At 37.8% G+C, this 24,913-nt stretch overlaps 1 protein-coding gene across 1 annotated transcript in view; it reads left to right on the plus strand.

Moving 5' to 3' along the window:
• The first annotated feature begins 474 nt into the window (after nt 1-474).
• The window catches only part of LOC133534657 (mitogen-activated protein kinase kinase kinase 15), a 29,327-nt gene continuing 4,888 nt past the window's right edge, over nt 475-24,913 (plus strand). Inside the window, exons 1-25 of the mRNA XM_061873864.1 lie at nt 475-648; nt 724-929; nt 2,115-2,309; nt 9,107-9,276; nt 9,805-10,083; nt 11,152-11,322; nt 11,684-11,796; nt 12,049-12,250; nt 12,618-12,732; nt 12,853-13,022; nt 13,109-13,289; nt 13,734-13,934; nt 14,990-15,140; nt 15,816-16,030; nt 16,684-16,779; nt 16,859-16,998; nt 17,142-17,285; nt 18,692-18,787; nt 19,772-19,865; nt 20,132-20,314; nt 20,834-21,098; nt 21,831-21,981; nt 22,797-22,913; nt 22,996-23,244; nt 24,275-24,412. Of these exons, the coding sequence (XP_061729848.1) occupies nt 600-648; nt 724-929; nt 2,115-2,309; nt 9,107-9,276; nt 9,805-10,083; nt 11,152-11,322; nt 11,684-11,796; nt 12,049-12,250; nt 12,618-12,732; nt 12,853-13,022; nt 13,109-13,289; nt 13,734-13,934; nt 14,990-15,140; nt 15,816-16,030; nt 16,684-16,779; nt 16,859-16,998; nt 17,142-17,285; nt 18,692-18,787; nt 19,772-19,865; nt 20,132-20,314; nt 20,834-21,098; nt 21,831-21,981; nt 22,797-22,913; nt 22,996-23,244; nt 24,275-24,412 (4,091 nt within the window). The 5' untranslated portion in view covers nt 475-599. The remainder of the gene's footprint in view (nt 649-723; nt 930-2,114; nt 2,310-9,106; nt 9,277-9,804; nt 10,084-11,151; nt 11,323-11,683; nt 11,797-12,048; nt 12,251-12,617; nt 12,733-12,852; nt 13,023-13,108; nt 13,290-13,733; nt 13,935-14,989; nt 15,141-15,815; nt 16,031-16,683; nt 16,780-16,858; nt 16,999-17,141; nt 17,286-18,691; nt 18,788-19,771; nt 19,866-20,131; nt 20,315-20,833; nt 21,099-21,830; nt 21,982-22,796; nt 22,914-22,995; nt 23,245-24,274; nt 24,413-24,913) is intronic.

Genomic DNA, 24,913 nt, shown 5'->3' on the forward strand with positions numbered 1-24,913 from the left:
AGGTATGTATCAGTGGCGCGTAGGTATTCTACAACTAAGAACACGCAAGAAGGATTTGACCAGCTTCGCAAACCTTAGTGCCGCATAAATCCGGTGAGAACTGGGCATGGCCGCTCTAATTATTTCATACGCAAATAAGAATAAATGAAAGTTATCCATAACCAGTGAACACATCTTTTGATTCTGTCCACTCCATGCGTATCCTGTACCAGCTGAAGACATGGATACCGTAGCACCTGGTTTAGTCTCTTTTTTTGCTCATTTGAATTTCCTTATTTAAATCTCTATTCATCGAATATGCAAGAGCGATGGAGACACAGGTAACGAAATTTCGATTTTCGATTTTTGCGGTGGGCCCTTTGATTTAACAGATTATACAAATATAAAAAAATAAAAAATTAATTTTTTTTTTTTTTTTTTAATGTTGCTATGTTGCATTTAAATTAATGTTGTGTTGCGCTGCGTGTGTCACACCACTAGTGTTAAATAACAAGCCAAAGCCACTTGCTGGGAATTTACGCTGAGTTATACTTTGAGTTGAAAATTAAGACTGAAATGAATGATTAAAGCTGTCCAAATGTTGATGGTAACATGAGAAAATGATAACATTTGGCGCTGCAAGCAGTTCCACGGCTCTGGAGGACACTGGTGCGACATCGTGAACTTTGTTCAACTGTTTTCGTGAAGTTTTATGTTGGTGTTATTATTGTGTTATTGTTTTAGGTGAAGTACGAAGTATATGCGAGAGTGTGTGCAGTGATGGATCTAACGCTACGGTGCAGCCTGGGGGCGCTAATGCGAGGCCCCGGATGGATATTGCGTGCGTTTTGGATGTTACACAAAGCACCAACCTAGGGCACAGAAAACGAGCTTTAGAAGAAGTTAGGTTGGCTGCTGATCTCGTAAATGGAAACCTACATCATATCCATGTAAGTAGCTTCTGCTGGTATTCAAATATCGTTATTTTAATTTATTTGTTACCAGATTTTTAGTTTTAAAAAGCTCCAGGTTAATGATACCGTATAACCAGTCGACTATAGTCCAGTAAGTACGTACTATAACTATGGTTCATTAGTTCAATACGGAATTAAGTAGAATCACCAAATGTTTGCTTTTACTATTTATAAAAATATTTTGCTGTATAACTAGGCTCCCAACTATGATGACTATGTTTGAAAGTCTTAGCTTACTGCAGGTTTTTGTGCTTTCAAAGAATCTTGAAATTTCAATATTTGTAATGCGTTTTAACTTACACTAGCTTCTAAATCATGATATGCACAGAGGGTCATTCTACAACTACAACTTTCAAACATAGTCATCATAGTTGGGAGCGTTTGGACTATAGTTTGGTAGCAGTATGGTATTGCAGCAAATCTCATTAAGTATATTTATTATTTGATAACTGTGCTTATTTTAATAAAATATGGTACACTGTACATGGGAAAGGCTTATGTGGATATTTGTTTTACAAACAGATTTTTCTTGGTACCTATTGGTTAAGCCAAGGTGTAGTTAGTACCGTGCACCCTCTTCAGCTAGTAGATGCCCTTAAGCCCATATGCTTATATCAATTGATACCTGAGCAAGCAAAAACTTTCAAAATTTAAACACAAGTTTAACAAGTGATTGAAATTGGAATTTTGAGTGTTGCAAGGGTTTCAAGGCTTGTACCTTGAGTAAAAAAACTCTGTTTCCAAGTGAAACACAAAAATGTTCACCACATCAACATGAGGGAAATACTTGCTATGAGACGTCACAATACAAATTCAAATGAACACTGTTAAATATTTATTATTCAAAATAATCATTCAAAAGTCAATTCCACCAGCCAATATAAGGACAACTCAAAATTTGCATCAATTTACTTTGCCACTCTGGTGGATAAAATGCTGGAAAAAGCTGGTGTGGAGTGAGGAACGATATGAGGTGGTGTGGTGAAAATTACATGAATATAAGTAGGTACATCTGTTTTTTATTACATAGAATAGAACAGAACAATCCTCATTGACATATAAAAAAACTTTAAGTAACTCTAGAATAAGGGTGCTGATGCTAATACTTTTAGAAGATTTCTGTATGCTGGTTCTCCATATCCAATTATTCATTCTTTCCAGTTTGAAAAACTTGATTTTGGAGAAACAAGTGTCCTGGATACATTCTACAATGCTGATGTAGCGCTGGTGGACCTCAGTATGCAGGTGCAGCAGAGCTCCCTGCTCTATCACCTGGGGGTTCGGGAAAGCTTTGACATGAAGGAGAATGTGCTGCTATATAATGATGTAGATCCAGATTCCACACTACGGCTTAAGGTATGTGCAGTTTATGAACAGAAATGTTTACAAAATTTATTTAACAATAGTTACAGGAAATCTTTACTTCAATATGAAAAATATCTATGGTGCCTCTCAGCATACAAGTGCAATACAGCTCCCTGCTCTAATATCGGGGGCTTCGGGAGAGCTTTGACATAATGGGGAATGTGCTGCTGTATACATATTGATGTTTGGATCACTCACTACCACTTAAGGTATGTCAGTGTTTCTTAGGATTTAAAGAGTCTAAACTGACATCAATAAAAAAAAAAACTTTTCAAGATACAGAATAACTGGCAAATTATTAACCCTTATAATTTAAATTCTTAAATATTAGCAATTTTTTTAAGTTGAAAAAAAAATAACTAAGTTTAATTCAATTTTAATGTAAGTATGTAAGAAAAAACGGCCCGAGTCAGTAGGAAATGTCGTACACCAGCCGTGCCAAATCAAGTAGGTATTTTAGTGCTTCACTACATGCCAAATTTAAACAATACCAGATTCAGTAGTTTCAGTTTAACCATGAAAAGGTATCAGATGGACAAAGGACCATGGGCAACTTTGTATGGAGCCTGATCCAAAAACCAACAGGAATGAGAGTTACGTCATTAGATAGGCATTTCTATGTACTTCGTTTTGTTCTATAGGCACCAAGCGGGTGCTAGGCGAGCGCGGCAAGCCATTCGCCGCACTTGCCCAGCGGTGCGTGAACATCTACCCTGCAGCAAGTAACAGCAAAATACCAATATCTCAGTTCTGCAATGGAATGCCACTTGGTGCCCATAGAATGAAATGAAGTTCTTAGAAATACCTATTTAACCTTATTCACGCTGTTGGGTTTTTCGACCAATTTGACGCAGTCCTTCAGTTATCTGTCATCTACCTTAGTGTTATAATATTTGTATTGATTACTATAGCAACTTTTCAAGTTTCTTTTATACTAGTATTACTACACAAAACCTTGACAAATTATACACCTAAACCTTCCTCAAGAATCACTTTATTGATAGGTGAACACTGTATGATAATCCGTTAACTAGTTTTTGAGTTTATCGCGAACATACAGACATACAGACAGACAGACGCGGCGGGGCACTTTGTATTATAAGGTGTATAGATTATTCTTTCAAGTATTAGTATAATTTTCATGTATTATTTACTATTTTGTTTTATGTCATTAATTAAATCAATATGCATGTATACATATAAGTATTACTTACTCACTATATTTTCCTTAATAAATTATAGTGAGTGAAGCAGATTCCAAGAATGAAGAGACAAACATTAATGAATGACTCAAATGTTTTAATCAATAATGGGTATTTATTTATATACCTAAATATTTAGTAAGTTCAGTGACCTTGTCTATTACTACAGTGATTAGCAAAACTGTTATCAACAAAATAATCTGCCTTCCGGATTTAACGTGATAAAACCGAACTACCATTGCATTTAAATTCTTTATTTTGTTAGGAAGTCCATTCATACTTATTTATTATTTTAGTTGAGAAACAGTATTGAAAAAAACATACGAGCAACTTAGCTTATAGCTACTTACTAGCTGCTTACTTATACTATAAATACACAACACATGGAAGAGGCTTGTTTATTTACCCCAAGATTAGTTCATTTTAAAATTTAACAGGTAGGTAGAGTCGGACCAAGCTAACTCTGCGTGGCATTTGCAATAACAATGTCATTATAAATTAAAGTCAAATTTCTATGAAAATCGGAGCACAGCTAAGACGGACATTATCGAATTGAATTGAATTTTATTTCATAAACATCAAATTACATAGATTTCCTTAAATTAGAAACTCTGCTTCCTAAATAGGTATAACCTGTACTTTAGGGTAAACAGCGCTCCTCCCCAAAAATTTAGTTGCAGGAGATGTTTTATTTATACAATTTTAGATAAAAATTGAAAAACATTTAGTATCATTAATACTGAGAAATTTAACTTATAAATCTAAACATGTGTATGTGTGTTTATGTGTGTATGCAAAAAGAGAAAATTAATATGCAGAAATGTTCAACGGATGGTTAAGTAATTATGTTCATAATATCTTCAGTGTTTACGTAATTTTGATGTAAAAGCCAGTCTGTAACAATATTTTTGCATTCCGTTTTAGTTTTGTCGTAAATATTTTGTGTTTTATTAAGTTTATTATAAATATACGGTCCATGAAAATCAAAGAATCTTCTGCTAAAGGCTGCGTAATTTTTTGGATCTTTTATCAACATAGAACGCTCAACGACAATTATTTCTTACATGTTGTCTATTGTAGTCAAGTGTTGAGTGGTATTTGAGGGCAACGCTTAGAATAAATAATTTTCTTACTGATAGGACTTTTGCAGTTTTATATAAGTATTCTGTAGGAGTTAAGAAAGGCAGAGAGTGCATAACTTTAAGTACGAAGCGTTGTGCTCTTTCCAGATGTATGAGAGTTGTTTTGGGAGCACCTCCCCAAGCTGAGATACAGTACGTTTATTATAAATACGTTTTATTAAAGAATTATCAGCGACATGTCTCACATTTTTAAATATATATATTAGCTTATGCACTCTTCCAGTTAGTCCTTCTATATGCGCACTGAAGTTTAATTGCGAATCAATTGTAACTCCAAGATATCTCATGGTATCGGTTTTGTCAATTGATTTACAGGAGCACATAACACCAAGAGGAATCGGGCACTCATGCGCTATCAGACGTAGTTCGTTTGGAGGCTGGCCAGAAGCTCTGATAGAATGCGTAATATATTTGGTTTTATCTACATTTAGCGTTAGTATATTTTATTTAGCTAGTTAATTACAGTATCTAATCCAGTCTGTGCACTAAAGAAGAATTATATCTTACCGGGCGATAACTCGAGCGGGCGAGATAGATGTGTTTGTATTGCAGAGCCTCGTTAACATCAGCTGCCTATATTATAAAATTTAAATTAGTGGCTCTGTGAGCTATTAGACCCCATTAAACCGCAAACAACTCCGCAATTTTTTTTAAATAATGAATCGACAAAAAAATATATTAAATCATAGAACCTGTTCACAAAATTTCATGAGTGTCAGTTGAGGAGAACATTCGGACATACGGAAGCAATTTGCCCAATCTGAAACGGAGACTATCGCTAACACTTCGGTCAAAAATCAAACTTTATTTTTACAATGTTAATTGAATCAATCTCTAACAACATAAAATTATACAAATACAAACATTACTACTGTTACATAAGTATGTCTTTAGCTATGCGCTATAGACTCGGTAGTTCAATTCGACATTTTGGTACAATCTCAACACTTCAAAGAGCTCGTTCAAGAATAGACCTTCTGTAGATCTGTGCTAGCATGCCATACGAGATCCGTCCTTGGAGATATCTCAATAGCTATTACTCTCAATTTATCAATTGCCCTATGAGCGCAATCATGCGACGACACCTTTATTACATTGCTTATTGAATTATAGCTACAATGCATGCATATCGTCGCTGGGCCTGCAAAAGTCGCTATGTGCATTTTTTCATTTTTTCGTTTTTGGCACCATTTTGAACCTTACGTCAATACTCATATGGTCCAAAAACAGCGATAAGCTAACATTATTATTTCTGGCCATGCTAAAAATAAGCATGTGAAGTTCATACATTAAAAGTGCCTTAGAAAATAGCTAAGTTTCACTAATCACATAACTGTGTCATCGGTATAATACTATTAAAGCAAAATTGTGGCCGATATGTGTACGAATAATTCGCTATGTGCTTTGAAGCACATAGCAAATTATTCGTACTAGTTTGATCGGGTCGTTTGCGCCTGCGATGTGATCTTCGGCACATAGCGACATTTTAGTACAAGTTATGACCTGTCGCACTTCGCGTTAGGATCCGATGAACTGACACATGCGTATTTATTAAAGTAAAGTGTTCATTGATGTTTTGGCGGTTCTTGTGGCAACATCGTTTTAGTTAAGATCGTGATTATTTAATAAGTTAATGTGTTAATGCGAGTAAAGTGTGACGGGGTAAGTAATTTAACTATTTATCTATTTAAGTAAAAGGAAGTGCTGTTAATATTAAATATTACTGATTAGAGTTAAAAATGACTACTGGTGAAAATGTTTGGTTTGGTACTGAGTTTTTTCTTTAATTCTCGCTTAATACGGTGGTAATCAGTTTTCATAAATACTTTTTAATAATAACTGTTATTTCCGCGGCCGCATCTGCATGTCAGTTAAGCTTAAGGTGTGTTTAAATGATGTTTGTTTAGAATCATAACTTTTTGGTACTTAACAACTTAACTAACGAATAGTATAAGGCCTGGTAAGAAAATCGGTGATCCAACTGTAACAGACATAAGAGGCCTGCTCTATGTCGACGGCGACGTAAAATACAAGCTCCGTCACTCATATGACTGGACCACTTTACCACAAAGAAGAAATCCCACCTCTGAAGATAAGGAAGCGATAAGACTGTACAACTCTCCTGTTAAAATCGACAATACTAAATTTAACCATTTACAAAGTCTAAAAAAATACATGCACCGAGACTATCATTCTTTCTATGATAATTTGCCTCATTAATTCTGATCTCAAGTTATTTAATTTTGTAGTAATTATTATTATATCGACGATTTAGTAAGTTTTTTTAAGAAGAAATAAGTTTGAGCTTGTTTTATATTTTGTTTTTAAGGATCTCATTAGGTCTGTTTCTCTTACTTTTGAAGAAGTTCAAATTTAGATATTTTAAGTAAATTTTGAGTAGGTCGATAATGAACATACAGTTCAAGATTACTTTTTTGTTAAGTGCAATTGATAAATTTAATTTAAGGAATGTGGAGAAGACCATTTTTATTTAATTAAATTTTTTTGCCTATTTTATATTCTGTTTTATTACCTGAGCGTCCTCTTTGCAAAAATAACTATGTGCAATTTGAAGCACAATTCAGAGTGCCTCAGCAACAATTTGAAGTCGCTATGTACTAATTATGCACATGGAGGTTATTTTGGAACCCAAATATTTGTCGCTATGTGCAAAATTAAGTTTTTTTTTGAAATATAAAATTTGCTTTCCATTATGTAATATTAAAAATATTCTTAAATTACGTAAAAAATAAAACTCTGTTACCCTTTTTTTTCTTTTTTACTTGCTTTCAATGCATACTGAGAAAACTTGTTTTTTGTTGCTCCTGAAAAATTGGTATAAAACACATAGCGACTTTTGCAGGCCCAGCGACGATATGCTCCAATAGTGTAGGTACCTACATAAACGGCTATTGTACAATATAGTTTCGATACCTATTTGAATTAAGACGACATGACGATGCAGACAGTCGTTTGTAACCGAAATGTATAGTGTACAGAAACATGATCATTATTCTGAAATTGATTAAGTTTGGTTTTGATTGGCACATTAGTAATATTACCTACCATGTCCAAAATTGGCAGGCTAAATGTAATATTGATTTTGCTGCCAAACTACAGGTAGCTGGATGTTCATAATCTCGGTATTTGTCTTTTGTATGTTTATTGTACACCAAAAGTAAACAAGGAGTAAGACTTACGTGCTGCACGATAAATATACAGGTTGTTTCTATTTAATCCAAGTGGGGCTATGAGAACTAGAAACCATAGGAGATAGCTGAATTGGTTCTTAGGGACCACGATTCTGTTTAGGTAAATAAAGTAACAAGTAATATTATAATAATATTTAAAATATATGATTATATAATAATATTATATGCTGGGCGACCATTTTTGGTAAATTAAAAAATATAAAAATGACATTTTAGATGACATGACATCTTATAAGTAGGTAATAAGTAGTCTAAATTTTCCTCACTGCCCCATTTGGACTACACACTCTGTAGATTGCTGGTGCGTTGGTTATCACACTTATCGCTCTAACAGAATAAGATAAGTATGATTAAGAAAACAATATGCAAAATATAAAATACTTGATATTGTTTTGAAGGAAGCGCTGGTGGCCTAGCGGTAAGAGCGTGCGACTTGCAATCCGGAGGTCGCGGGTTCAAACCTCGGCTTGTACCAATGAGTTTTTTGGAACGTATGTACGAAATATCATTTGATATTTACCAGTCACTTTCCAGTGAAGGAAAACTTCGTGAGGAAACCGGACTAATCCCAACAAGGCCTAGTTTTACCCTCTGGGTTGGAAGGTAAGATGGCAGTCGCTTTCGTAAAAACTAGTGCCTACGCCAAATCTTGGGATTAGTTGTCAAGCGGACCCCTAGGTTCCCATGAGCCGTGGTAATATGCCGGGACAACGCTAGGAAGAAGAAAGATATTCTTTTGAAGAACACACCATGCAAAGCATAATTATTAATAATAACTCTAATTAGAATATGCGCAAGAATAATAAAGACTGCTGTAGGCCGCGCCATCCCCTATCGCTAAGCCATTTTGTAAAACTTCAAAATCTAAATTGATAAGAAAAATCCATTTAGTTATGGAACCTTCTCTTAAAATCTTATGAGAATGGGTTCAGTAATACGACCTGTATCGAATAAAGAACAATCGAACAGCCGGGCAGACATATTTATGCCCAAAGCTGAAACGGAAACGCTTGGCGCTGGTTTCAGTCATCTAATGTAACATGATGAGCGTGCAACTCGACTGTCAAAAAGCTGTGGTTTAAGTGACAACATAAAAATGCTCGTAAATGAACTCCACAAACATGCATAAGAACATACCTGGATTAACAATGACGTTGTCGTACAAAGTTCTTATATCCACCGCATCTTAAAACGTCAATACACAGCACAATAATGTGTTTTTTTCCTTCCAGGCATCACTGCCTAACTTCCTGTTCGTGTCATACAAGCTGACTGACGCGGGCACCTGTGTGACGACCAACCCCGCCGCCACCAAGTTCAAAGGAGAGGAGGTTGCCGATCCCAAACAACATCTGACGCTGCGGCTTAGGAATATATTGCAGGATGTCGAAGTACAGACCAAGTAAGCTCTAGAATAAATAAATAAATATTATAGGACATTATTACACAAATTAACTAAGTCCCACAGTAAGTTCAATAAGGCTTGTGTTGAGGGTACTTAGACAACGATATATATAATATATAAATATTTATAAATACTTAAATACACAGAAAACACCCATGACTGAGAAACAAATATCCATGCTCATCACACGAATAAATTCCCTTACCAGGATTTGAACCCGGGACCATCGGCTTCGTACCGTAGGCAGTACTCACCCACTAGGCCAGACCGGTCGTAAAGAATATAAGACTAGTCAGCTGGCGAGCTAAAATGCATAGGCGTGTATGACGACCATACTGGCAAGATGTACTGCAAGATGTCTTAGTTCATGTTGAGGATCTAATATTTAATGATTCGGTTAGGTACCCTTAAAATGTGACCTTAACAGCTGTTACCCCATAAGCATAACCTAAAACCCTAAGAATAGAATTACAACTATTATATTTGAAAAAAAAAAGAAGCAGTAACATTGGCTTTTTTTTTCAGAGCTCACCTCCAAGAGAAATTCCTCTCAGACTTGCGCAAAGCACGCGAACTATACAGCGGCGCCGAGCTCGCCAACGTGCTCCACGCCATGCGGCGGCGGCTCGACGACCCGGCCGTGCTCTCCGGCGACACCGTGCTCAACATGCTCATATCCTACAGGGAGACGCAGGACTATGACGCCATAGTGCAGGTCGTGGATGATCTGAAGACCGTCATGAACAGGAAAAACTATATTAACATGCCGGTTATACGGTTCTTGTATGCGTTTGCTATGAATAGGTCAGTAATTTCAAGTTTTTGTTTTCGATTGTACAATAACACTGAACCTATGTCGGATCTTTAGCGAATCAACTTAAAAGAACTGTGGGCATATATGTCGTTATTCACAGGTTCGAATTCGTGTTTTCGGTGGGGCATTAATTTGAGCTGGTAGTTTCATTTGGTCATTGGTCGTTTTCTTGCTTGAACTCTTTGGGCACGATGCAGTCATCGACCTTAACTGAGTTGAGATTTAAATAGTTGTTTTCGAGTTTTTTTATTAGACCAGTTTACTTACAATATCCCTCGAACGGCATAGCGCGCTAGGTTGCCTAGTATGTTTAAAAATAAATGTGTAATAGTACCACACCGTATTGGCCGTATTAAAAAAACGTTGCGTCATTTTGTGCATGGCTACATAAATAGGTACAATGTTACATACATGATTAAACCATTATCTTTTATTTTTATATTTCTAATTGATCTGTTTATTCGCGGAATTGGCTCGCCACATCTATTACCATAATATCATGTAACTGCATTAGTATTTTAATTGATGTGTGGGTGGATCTATAAACGGGATCTAGTTGAACACATATTTTACGTTATTATGAGCATGTTCTAGTTCCGCTCAAAGTAATGTGATACGACTGTATCAAGACATCTTAAACGTTTGAAATAGTCTTAAGCAATTGTGTCAAATGTCATGATACTAAGGCAGTTTGATGTAATTATTGCCGTCATGCGCTAGAAAATGAATGACAAAGGAGCAAATGTTTGGAAGCATGCCAAAAATCATAATTACATCGTCTAGTAAAATCTATTAAATCGATCTGCTGCTTGAGCCAGGCAGGGCTATCATGAAATCCGAAAATATATCTCTATATCTTGAACATTGAAAACGCTATTGAGATGGAGATACCAAGTTTGTATTTTTAAATTTATTGTTTGTCAACCGGTCAAAGTTGCTAAACAGCTGTCGTGCGAGCCAATGTTCGCAAGTTAGTAGATCGTAATGTGGGATTACTTTAAAAACTGTGTTGTACTTACCTAAATGTTATTCTTGGTCTCAATATTATTTTCTTCCAGGAGGAATAAGGAAGGGGACAGAGAAAATGCTCTAAAGGTGTGCGTGAAAGCTTTGGAGAAAAAGGAGAACCGTTTCCCCGACATGTTGTGTTTGTGTGGCCGTATTTATAAGGACAAGTTTGTAGAATCTCAACACACGGATATGGAGAGCTTGAACAATGCTATACATTGGTAAGTAACTTCAAATGGGGTACTAAGTTTAGTAATGGAGAACGTAAAGTCCTCACTTCATGTTTTTCTCTATCATTAAACTGACAAGTCAACCGTTAAGTCTTAGGTCTTAAGGAACGGCCACGGCCACATCGGAACTTGACGCAGTGTATACGCACTCAGTTGTCGAATGCGTTATGATGTAATAATTCATTTTGATGTGTTAACGGTGCGTCTATATTTTGAGCAGCGCTGTGGCCGATATTTTACTGTGTTCTTTTAATGTGGGCGGCTACTTGTGTATGGAGAAGCTTCATATCAGTTTCCTCTTAAGAATTTGTTTTTAAAAATCAACAGTTTTATACATTATTTGCTTCTTTAGGTACAGACAAGGATTTGAAGTTCAACCAAACGAATATGCAGGCATAAATCTGGCAACGTTGCTCGTCATTGCTGGCAATGACTTTAAGAATTCTCAGGAGCTACAACATATTGGTAACAAAAACGACAATGTATTTTAATTTTACTTTTAATTCAAGAGTATTAATAAAATTAATCAATTAAGTCAACAAACGAAACCACATTTCTTAGCTTTGCCAGGGTGTTCTTTTTTTCATTTTTTTTTAATAAAATGAGGTTTTGCTGGCCCTCAAACTTAGTGTTATTTTTAGTTAGTTTAAAGTTTATGTTATTGTGTTAATAAAGATTGTTATCCTAATTTTGTTCCTTTGGTTGACTGATTTTTAGGTATGATGCTAAACCATCTAATAGGCAAAAAAGGCAGCCTGTCATCGCTCAAAGACTACTGGGACGTGGCCACGTTTTTCGAGATCTCAGTGCTAGCGCAGGACTACGTGAAGGCTATACAAGCGGCCGAGTGCATGTTCAAACTGAAGCCGCCTAACTGGTATCTGAAGAGCACGATAGGGAACATCGAACTTATTGACAGGTATGTTTCACAATTACAAGTCATTTGTAGAAGGAATCAAAGAAATAAGTTACTTGCGGTGATAATAATGGAGCCGGGTTCGCTATTTATTCGAATAAGGGTACAAAGTTCTATTGAGTGCGTCAGTCAAATATGTGTACGCGTGTAAGTACCTACTCGTACCGTACGTACCTCACACGCGTGGCCTTGACTTCTTGGCTGTATTAAATCTGTATCTATTAAACGAAGGATGTCATGTATGTATTTTTGTAATCAGGTCTCGAAAAGGGTTCTATCAATTTAGATCAATTTTACAATGAATAATGACCCATATATTAATACATACAACTTGTCATTGAATAAGACAAATATACTTTTTGGATTTCAGGTTCAGGAAAAAGAGTGAAGAATCTTCACCAGAACAACAAGTATTTTCATTTTGGATGGAATATTTTGTTGAAGCTACTAATACCGGAAGCTGTGATAATATCATCAGGTTTCCTGTGAGTTTATCTGACTTGACCTATTATATTAGTCATAGTATTTTATCTCCATATAATATATACCTACCGAATTCGTTTTATTTATAAATTTATTGATCTCTACCTTATTTCATGTTTAAGGTTCTTATTCTGGAGACTACAAAAGAGTTCATGCCCTCATACTTGAACGTGAACATGGGAGCAGAGCAAAAGTCCGTGGAAATACTTAACCTCTGTCTGAGTTCTATACGTGGACAGTGTAGGCAAGTCCACCGGTGGCTCTTTACTTCTGACATGATTAGAAGCTACAGGTGAGTCATGGTGTCCTGGTAACTAGTCAAACGTAGCGAGGAGGTTCATTTACGATCAAATTACAATAATAATTATCTCTTTTCAGTTTGTACAAACGCGACGAGCGCTGTCTCTTTCTGTATGTGAGCGAGAACTCTGACGACTTCCAGATATTCTTACCTTCTGAAGCCTGCAGACAACGGTTGCACGATCTATTGGGAGATCTCACGGCTGATCACGAGAAAGTCACGGATTTGGACACCACTGTGATGCAAGACCAGTTGAAAGTGAGTCCCAGAACATGGTATATAGGTACCTACTTGTATCTTTTAGCGCCGTTTTTTAAGTCAATTTTCTTAACGAACTATTAGTTTGGATTGATTGTTCAATGGCAACCATTATAACTATTATAACCCTATCCTTAATCCTTATATCCTTATCTCGCTTCATTACGTATCTTCCTAACTCCAGTCGGTGCAAGGTGAATAGTCGAGCACTATAAAGTATATAGGTAATGCTTTTATCAAACCAGTAGAACCAACGTTTTCATTGGTAGCCGCTAGCCATTTTTAATCACGTTGGCAGTAGTAGCAGAAAAATATGAGATAGTTCTCTGATGTGTGCGCGGATCATAGTGTATGCCTTCTGCATACTGAGGGTTTTGAACCAAGATAACTAAAACCAGTTCTATGTACTAAATAGGTGTATAAAACTTAAAAACCTACTTCCAGTTTGAATACGAACTAGACGACTGCAACAAGCGCGTAGTGCTCGGCAAGGGCACGTACGGAGTAGTGTACGCGGCGCGCGACCTCAACACGCAAGTGCGCATCGCCATCAAGGAGATACCAGAGAAGAACCTCGGCGACGTGCAGCCACTGCACGAGGAGATCCTGCTGCACTCGCAGCTGCGCCACCGGAACATAGTGCAGGTAACACGAGTACTGTAGCGTACGGCCTCAACACGCAAGTGCGCATCGCCATCAAGGAGATACCAGAGAAGAACCTCGGCGACGTGCAGCCACTGCACGAGGAGATCCTGCTGCACTCGCAGCTGCGCCACCGGAACATAGTGCAGGTAACACGAGTACTGTAGCGTACGGCCTCAACACGCAAGTGCGCATCGCCATCAAGGAGATACCAGAGAAGAACCTCGGCGACGTGCAGCCACTGCACGAGGAGATCCTGCTGCACTCGCAGCTGCGCCACCGGAACATAGTGCAGGTAACACGAGTACTGTAGCGTACGGCCTCAACACGCAAGTGCGCATCGCCATCAAGGAGATACCAGAGAAGAACCTCGGCGACGTGCAGCCACTGCACGAGGAGATCCTGCTGCACTCGCAGCTGCGCCACCGGAACATAGTGCAGGTAACACGAGTACTGTAGCGTACGGCCTCAACACGCAAGTGCGCATCGCCATCAAGGAGATACCAGAGAAGAATCTCGGCGATGTGCAGCCACTGCACGAGGAGATCCTGCTGCACTCGCAGCTGCGCCACCGGAACATAGTGCAGGTAACACGAGTACTGTAGCGTACGGCCTCAACACGCAAGTGCGCATCGCCATTGAGGAGATCCTCGTCTGTCTTTATAAACATTTGTCTGTCAGAAAATCGATGTGATTAACATGAATGATGTTAATCGATTTGTGATTATGGGCATGGTTCGCGGGGGACCAGAGAGTGAGCGAGCGAGACCGCAATCCGCAGATATAAAATGTATGAGCGAGACGGTTGTATCATACTGGAGGGAGGGGAACCGGTGTCTTTAAATCGGTTTGGATTTCCCATCACTAAATTTCGGCTGTGACGTCACAGTAGGTGGTAAAAAATCCGCACGCTTGGTTTCCATGCAAATCATGATAATTTGCTTTATCTAGTGTATCTATTACACATATTAAACTGATGCTTTAAAAGATTAAATGAGATAGAAATATCTCCATTCTGGTGTTTACGGAGACCATTTACTTTTCTTATCTTATTTCAGTACCTAGGATCGATATCAGAAGACAACTATTTTAAGATATTTATGGAACAAGTCCCAGGAGGCTCATTATCGGCACTGCTCCGTTCTAAATGGGGCCCTCTAAAGGAAAACGAAGCCACAATCGCCTACTACACTAAACAGATTTTGGAAGGTAAATTATACTTGTAACAATATTACTTAAAGCAACTAAAACCGGCACTACTCCTCACACGGGGTCTTGATATGACGCTTCTTCTAGATCTAAGCCTATCTGTTTGCATGACATCAAAACTTTATTCAACCTGGCAGTACCCAACCACTTAGCAGATCTGCCTACAGGTAACATATCGCAACTTCGAAAAATGGTCGCTCGATGTTTGATTTGTAAATTTTCTTTTGATCGAACGCATTTTTTTAAACGTTTCGCCGCCACGTCAATAAAGTAATAAAGTGTCATCAACGCCACGTCAAAACTTGCAGGTCAACAAACCTGACCAAAACCACGATTTGATATGAAATCGTGGCGTGTGGGGCACGAAATGTACTGACTTTATATCAAGTCAATGGCAGCGAGAAAGTTAAACCGTAACAATTCCAAACTTTTGAAAAAGACATCCCGTAGAAGTCATTGCGTTAGGTTAGGTTACAATGGTGACCCTTTTATAAACCCGGCGATTTTTGGAGAAAACGCGTTCGGTCAAATGAAAATTTAGTAAAAGATGTTTGTTTCGAAATTGCAATAGGTAACCCAACATTAGTCAAAACCCCTTCTAAGTAGCACGTGAAACTCTGAACAAACCCTACCCAAATTCGTATTATCGCCTATACTGAAATCCAATTTTTCCAGGTCTAAAATACCTACACGATCAAAAAATAGTTCACCGTGACATAAAAGGCGACAATGTCCTCGTAAACACGTACAGTGGGGTCGTCAAGATATCGGACTTCGGGACATCCAAGCGCCTGGCGGGACTGTGTCCGTCCACCGAGACCTTCGCGGGCACCCTGCAGTACATGGCGCCCGAGGTCATAGATAAGGGGCAGAGAGGGTATGGAGCGCCGGTGAGTACTCACAATAATATCAAGTCAATCTAAGGTCAAGGTTTCTTACCTCACCGTGATACAGTTTATAACTAGTACGGGAGGTAAAGTACAGCATTCAGTGCAAAGGATGTTAATGACAACTTAAGTGATGAACCACAAATCAGATTGTTAAGAATGATAAAACTTTAGTTACCTAATTATAAGGTTATTCAATTCATGTTGATACATTCGATGTCGCGATGGTAATCTCTTAATACCTACGCATAATAATATATTTATAGTATTGACGGCAACGAATGTAGCAACCTAAAGTAATAAGTAATGTAAAAGTCTATTATATATACCTACATACTCATGTAACATACTTATGTCTTTACGAAATAAAGATTTATTATTGATTTATTTATTATTAATATAGTGTACAGGTTAGATTTTTTTTTATATGGCACCTAGGGCAGCTACCTGATGCCGTGCTGCCATGCGATAGTCTTAGGAGACCTTCCCAAATTTTTTACTTACACAATTTGAAAATAATTACAGTCAGCGGTAAAATTGTAAATTTTGTCAATTTGTTTTATATTAGATGTTTCCATTTCTGTCCGGGATTAAAAACTTCTTAGAGATCACAAATCAATTTTTATCATCATGTTTATTAATTGTTTGACTTATAGGCGGACATCTGGTCCCTTGGATGTACGGTTGTAGAGATGGCCACAGGAAATCCACCTTTCATTGAATTGGGATCGCCCCAAGCAGCGGTTTTTAAGGTAATTATTTATTCAGCAATCAGCATTTCTATTAGAGGTCTTATGGAAATTCATTGTCATTTACTCTTTTTTGTTTTAGGTGGGATATTACAAAGTGCACCCAGAAATCCCCAGCGAGTTGTCTCCAAGAGCCAAGAGCTTCATAAAGCGGTGTTTCATACCGGACCCCGAGAATCGCGCCACAGCAGCTGAACTATTGGAAGATTCATTCTTATGCGAGTAAGTACAATATCATGTCTTCCAAAATTAATTCTTAAATTCAATGTGCCAGTCACTATATGCGACAGTTAATGTACTACTACAAGTCTACCTATTACTCCCGTTTAGGCTAAACTATACATTTAATTCTTTCTTGCTTACAGGAAGAAAAAAACATCTAGTCGCCTTGGTAGTAATGTAGATTATAGCAGAAGCGTCTCCGTTCCTGCCGACAAAATCCGGCCACCGCAGAAAAAGATATCCGAACCCTGTCTGCCAGGCAATCTACCGAGTTCACCAGAGATCGAGTAAGCTAACATTCATGTAACCCTAGTACATTAGTTTGACCAAATTCATAGAAGCATGGATTTATAAAATTAATATCTTCAAAATTAATGCAGGGATTTCTGCATGACTTAGTAACTTTTTCCAAATTTTATTTTCGTATGTTGCGTTCTGCATGTGTGACGTTTTCCTCACAATTATGCTGTTTGGTGAAAGGGCTTATCGTGGGTCGCCAATGTTCAGTTTTATCGTGTATTGGCATCTTCATGTATCCTTTCCACCAATATTGATCACCCGTTATATAAATACAGGTGCAAATAATTTGATGGGGAATTGAGAAGTTTAGTGTTGCTAATTAGTAATTACTGACATAATGATTAAGTCCTATAGGGACAGTAGGCACATAGCGTCCTATAAAACATGTCGGTAAGTAGCGATTTTGGTGACCTCGTAAAGGACATAGTTCTAATCTGGAACCATAGATTGCGCGACATTGCTACCAATTTCAAATAAAGGTGCGCGATTTCTACTACCGTCGATTGTACAGACATGAGTTGTAGGATATTTGGACCCTTGTGAATTTACAGCTACATCTTAAGTTGAATCGAGCAGAATATCAAAATTGGACAGTGTTTTTTTTTACGTGATGCCAGAAGAGCTACGAGTATTAAGGAATCCTAGTAGTTTCGAAATGTCTTTTATAAACCATATGCGAAACTCATTATACTCGTAAACTACAAAGCGCACAATGTATTTTGTACATCATTGATGTAATTATTATTGTGTGGATTTCCGCACATTTTTTTCAACGCACCTCAGAATGTAGGTAGTGTGCTACTTTTTATATTATAAATAATACGCCGGGACGTGAAGTCACGTTCTTATTTTTCGAACTGTAAGTTAATTAAAATACAATACCCACAATGCACAGATACTCGTCTCGTGCATACGAGAGATGAATAGTATAGGATAATACAACACAGCATGGTCCGAACCGCCAAAGGAGGCTAGAATTCATGAAAATTTTAGTTCGGGACAAGGGTGACATCTTATAAATGTCCGTTTATAATGGGGTATTTGTCCAATGATCTTGTTCCACTCGATTCACAGTGCTACACTAAGTGCAGAATGGCTTCAAATAATTATTTCCGTTTCGATAAGAACTAAACATGTAGAGAAGATTTTTAACATAATGTTAACTGGGTTTTATTAACACTTGTTCCTAATGATAATCAAAGTGGATTAATCACTTATGATTTAATAGTTACATTTGTAATTGCCGTTAATTTGTAATTAAACTTATAAAAACCCTCCAAACACAATGGAAACAAAACTTCTGAATGTAACCATGATCACGTATAAGTAGTCCACTCGTATTTAACATTTGTCGATTGCTTTGCACCTAAGCCTGTGTTTGTTTGGCGTCAAGGGTGAAAACGATCCGGTCTAACCCGACCATCACTAGGACGGCTTCGTCGATGCTCTCACCGATACTGATATACCCGCCGGACTTGTCCAATAGCAGGTAACCATACATTTGTTTACTTGAAGCAGTGGTTTGATCGCGTGGTTTGAAATAACATTTACAGACAGCTGTTTTTTTTTTAATTATGGAAAGCAATAACCACAAAACCATTTATGTATTTCTTTGTGAAATGATCTTTGCTTTAGTAGTCGTAACAGCAAAAAACAAACACATGTTTCACGATTATGTAACGCGTAAGTAATTAACAATAAGACATATTTAGACGTTTCTAGCGTTCAATAAATTCGCTACATTCTGCAGTGATCCCGCGAATAAAAATGCAAATAAATTGTTATTTCTGTAAGAATGACAAACACACACACTCAGACCACTGTTCGAAGTTCCCGGTTTAATTTTGATAGAAACTTTCATAGAACTTCAGTCCCACTTTATTATTCTAAACTTCAGTCCCACTTTATTATTCTAAACTAATTTAAAACATGTTAGAAAAACGGCATGTGTCTATGAGACACACCATTACAATGTAAGTAGCCAAGGTACCTATTTTCGGAATTAAAATGACGGCAAACTTTTACATGGCAGAAATTTTCTATGAAATTTTAATCAAAATTCTATTCACTCACACTTCACGGTTGCATGTCCTTGCACTAAATATTGACACATCTCCGAGCTCACTGTTTACCTTCCTTTCACTGCACATAAATTATTTTCTAAGTTATATCTTCTACTATTCTTAAATATATTTTTTCTATTCTATAAATTCCTTCCTTACGCTGCAAATCTGTCTTAGAATAACGCTTTTTACTTATATTTTAACTAATACTTAAGCGAGATTACATTTATGATTGATATTAAACGATGATTCTTGGATTGTCAGTTTCTGATTAATATAATTAAAAAAATGTTCGTATAATGAAAGCGTAGTGACGTAAATTTATTCTTCGTGAACCATCACACTTGTGCCATTATAAGCTAATGGTATGTGCAATTGAATACGATTTTAGTTGGCCGTTTATTTTTCAGTACCATGCCGAACACACCGTCCACGGACGAGATGGATACAAGCGACAGTCTGCTCAACCGGCGGAGTTCGTCAGGGGGCTTGCTCTCACCCGAGGTAAACATTCTCCCTTTTTACCAGATTCTAAGTGAACATGAGTTGTACATACTTGCACATTGTTTGTATTATTTAATCCAAGTGCGTCGTACACAAGCAGTATCCAAACAATAATACAAATGCACTAATTGTTGTGTGTGTGTCTACCACCTCTTGTATTTCAATATGTTTCCGAGTAAAAATCGATGATGATATTATTCAAAATATATATGTCGAGTTTAAGTAAAACACAAAACGTTTATGCAGAACACACGTATTTTTGACAGGTGGACATGACAACCGTACAGCGCTCCTCCATAGACGTTGAACATGACGGTTTCTATCTACTAAAGAAGGACTCACAGCGCCGTCTCACTCTATCGCGGGTGCTAGAGCAGGACAGCGAACAAATCTGCTCCAAGTGGATGCACAGTATTCAGCAAGATTTTGGCAACACAGTGCTTACAATGGTAAGATATCTGTCGGGGTGTTTTAATCGCATACAATATATTCCTTGAGCATCAGGGTTCAAACTGAGTGGAGCGGCGGTGACCAGCTGAGCGCCCAGTGCGGCGTCTATATTAAACAAATGCAAACACATGTAGGTGGCCTCAGTGCACACTGTTCGAATCCCTTGGACGCTCGATTTTGGTTGAAAAACCCGCTATTGATACCGTATACTAAAACAGGAATACAGAGCGCTAACGTCGGGAAACATCGTTTTTGCAATGAAGCATTCTTGTCGTATACGCCAACTTTCCTAAGGTTTAATTTCATAAAGAAGTACACAATTGAGAGAACAATATAATTAACTTTTAGTTTAAAAATTAATCGGTTTATGTTTGTGAGTCAACGAACTTGTTTCCTTTTACCTAATTTATATACATATCTAAATATTTATAGGATATCATTTATAGTGATTACAGGTTGAGAATAGATAAGTTTAGATTAAATGGTTTCACATGTAGGTATACTTGTTGTATTGACAGAATCATTTGGAAACCCTTCGATGCGCGTTAAAAGACTACATCATGGACCAAAACAGAAGCGTCATCGAGCAAGCCATAACAAGTCTCAAAGAGGATCTAGATTTTGACTCGAACGCCATTAACGAACTGAATGCAGCTACGTACATGTTTCAAGAGGCAGTGAATGGAGTGTTGAGGATGCACAGCATCAAGCCTCATTGGATGTTCGCGCTTGACAACTTAGTGAGGAATGCTGTGCAGGCGGCTATTACTGTATTAACCCCTGGTAAGTGAAGCGCTGACAACTAACAAAAAAAACTCATCATCTAAATGTGACCGCGGCCGGCAAAACGTCCCACTTTGTCGTTTGCCATAAGGACGAGATTTGCTTGTATCATTATAAGAATAACCTGACAAGGTGTCCTTATGGCAAGCGACAAAGTGGGACATTTTGCCGACCGCGGTCATAAATAATCACCATAAAAGGCGAGTTTTTTCAGTTAATTCTTACATTAGACACCGCACCATGCTGGCAGAGAAGAAGTGGGCCCACCAGTTTTACTGAATAATAATATAATGCTTTTATTTTAAATATTTTGTTGATAGATCACAAATATTTTGTAAATATATTCAAAATTGCTTTCCTATGGTTACATATGAGGAAATTAGGTAAATATTGGTATGTTATGAAAATATTTTTATTCTAATTAAAAAAAAGACTACATTGTGTCGATTTGAAATATTTTAAGAAGCGGCTCAAATAGCCCTTTCATTTAATACCACCCACGATAGGTTTCTGAACACGTTTTTTTTTCGATACATAAAAAATTACGTCATTACTCCTCTCGTTTTTTTTTTTGATTTGAGGTCTAAAGAACAATCGTACCGATTTTTATGCTATTAACACAATTAGTAGCGTTTTCTAGCATACCGCTAGTACTAGAAGCCAGTTCTTTCTTGTTATATAGCACTTGTGTATAGTTTTAGGTATCACTTACTATTCTTGTTCATTCGACAGAGTTGGGGGCCAACCTCGCCGGGCAGGAGCACCGGCGCGGCGGGGGCCGCTCGCCCAGCGGCGCGGCCGACGCCGCCACGCCCTCCGCCATGTCCACCGCCACCTCCACGAGGGACCACAGCATGCTGCAGCTGCGCCAGGAGAACCAAAAGTAACTACTTTACACTCCTTATTTCCTGGTACACTGATTAACCTCCACTTCGAACCTTAGATACTCGTACAAGTTATGCACTCGTACTCTTTATGAAAAGTCAAAACGATTTTTAATATGAAGTCAGTCTATGACATGTATCGTGGGGTATATGTGTATTGTGATAGATCCATCTTGTCATCATGTCAGTTTCTGCTAATGAATGAATATTCGAACGTGCAATAAACCTTGTGAACTGATTCCGTGAATTCTGTAATAGTACATTACTACAGAGGCTGGGAAGTAAGGGGTTGCCGATAGTCATGAGGCGAAAAACCCCTTTTCAGGCCGAGGTATTTTCTCAAACGTGCAATGAAAAATAAACAAACACATAAAAAAGAAAAAAAAAAAAGAAAATGGCAAAATGTCATAATGAACCAAAAAGCAAATATATGTGAAATGGAAATCAAAAAAGAGCAACTTCCCGCCTGCAATTTGCTATGAAATTTCATTAAAGATCTCTCGTCTAGCCTTTCCCGGGACGTGATACTTCCCAGCCCAATATGAAGAACAAAATATCAATATTTCTTTGCAGGTATGAGAAAAAAATATACTAGTTATTGCAGCGTTTTGATTTGACATTGATCCCATTATCGCCACTTGCACCATCCCACTAACCCGGGGTTAAACGGATAAACCTGGAGTTACCATGGTTACCAGTACAATTTGACACTGGGTTAACGGTTTAACTGCTTAGCCCCGGGTTAGTGAGATAATGCAAGTGGCGCTTAATCTGTTATATTATTATGTGTTAACTCACCCTTTCTATTGTTTAGATTGCATCAAGAACTACTGGAAAGTTACCAACAGTATCAATCTTTACTCAGAGAAATGTTGGAAGAGCAAAAGCTTCAGACACAAATACTTCGTGACTTCGTCAATAGCAGAAACAGGTGAATATCGTATTATATAATACTATAAAAAATATTGCACATTTCGTTATGTAATTTCTATAAAAACATAATTTTATTTTAGAAACAGCAGTCGTGAAGAAAATTTAGACGAAACCAAATGCCCTACACCGTTACCTTCAAACAGCCCTGACTTGTCTCAACCAATATCTGTTATTTCTGAAAGTGACGTTACGCCGTCGCCGCTTCGCGATTGGCTGACGGATCGAGGGGTGCCCGCGAGTGCTGCGCAAGTTTTGATTGATCAGGAGTTTACGCTGGAAGACTTGTTGCAACATGTTCAGAGAGAGGATTTGGCGAGGTTGAATCTCAAGTGAGTTACGATTTAATATTATTAATATTCACTCTGTTTCATGTTCCCTTATTGGTATTTTTATGACTTCTGTCAAGAACAGAGCCTTATCGGCACCAAAGAGTTATTGATTGTTATAGAAAGTTACGGTCTAAGAAAAAAACGTGCCTCTAGTTTGACAGTCCAAACAGATGGCGCTGTACGGCGCCATAGGTTTTGTGGTCACTGAATGAGATTGGCCGCTCGAAGTGTTTTACAAATGGCTCCAGCATAGGTTTTACCTGTCAACTCCTAGAATTGTATGAAATTATTGTTTTAAGCCAAATCTCATAAAACAAAACTTTTGAACCTTCTTGTCAAGCATCAGCTTTTCACAACTAAAGTTACCGCATAATGTACGGAGCCGTACAGCGCCATCTCGTTTAGCTGTCAGATTGAAAGCACTGAATTATCTAAGCTAAGTCTACACTGTGTCCTTTTCCTCTTCAATTTTCAATATCCATTTCGTCTAGCGCATTCAACTGTTGCGTGCATCAAAACCGATGCAGCTGACTGTCCACATAAGTCGTCAAGTTTTGGATGAAGATGTGTGACAAGATATAAAGATAAAAAGGAACGAAGGACATTTTATCTTCTTTACTCCATCAACAGTCATGTTATATTTCGTGGCCAAAACCCACAGATTATCATGTCTTAATTTTATTATTTGATCCCAAAGTTGTAGAAAAACGCGGGAACGCGCGCCTTTGAGCATGCACTACGCTTGCAACTAAAAAGACGCATGCGTTACGGGCATGCCTCACGTGCGACGTTGAATGCGCTATGACGCATGCCCTTGTTGAACGAAAAAAGGCACAGTGTGCACTTAGCTTTATATTTTTCACATCTTACACCATCATCAATAGATCTTTGTCTGTACATAATCTATCTACAAGCGAAGGTCGTCAATAGGCGTGAAGAGTTATCGTCCCACAGAAAATTTGAAATTCGCGCCTTTTTCTACTGACAAACTTGCTCGAACGACTATAGTAATTATTATCTTAATCTACAGAGGTGGCGTAGAGCTGCGTCTATGGCGAGCTATAATAGATCACCGCCTGCACACGAATGGCTCGGAGAGACTGCGGCGAACCAGCAGCACGGAGACAGACATAGATAACAACTCCATCGTCGTAGTTGAATGTCAGAGGTTTGTAATATTATTTTGGTTTTAAAAACTATCAATGCCAATTAAATTTTTACATCAATGCAAAGAACACGATTCACGAAGCGTTTTTTTTTATTACGTCAGCGTCCTATAATTTGCAAATAACAACTGCCTTAGTTTAGTGTATTTTACATTATATTTACATATAAAACTAGTGCTTGATTAACGCAGATTTACTAACAATACTAACCGTAAACGGCGGTTGGGTCCGCACGACGGGGCCGGCTGAAGCGGCCGCAAGTCACCATCTTGCAACAGTTAACGTCCTAAGTATGTTGAGTACACTTTATTACGCATGTCGACACAACTAAGCACTTCTAACCTAACGTAAGGCTATAAAACGATGTGTGCGGCATTATTACAATTCAGCGATTATGCTTATGGTGACGGGTTAAATATCGTTAGCTTATAAGCTGCCGAATACTACTCGTCACACAAAGTGACATCGAGGGTCAAATAGCTTTTCGCTATTGCTAAAACAAC

Source organism: Cydia pomonella, chromosome 2 (assembly GCF_033807575.1).
Source record: "Cydia pomonella isolate Wapato2018A chromosome 2, ilCydPomo1, whole genome shotgun sequence".
In the NCBI taxonomy this organism is placed as follows: Eukaryota; Metazoa; Arthropoda; class Insecta; order Lepidoptera; family Tortricidae; genus Cydia; species Cydia pomonella.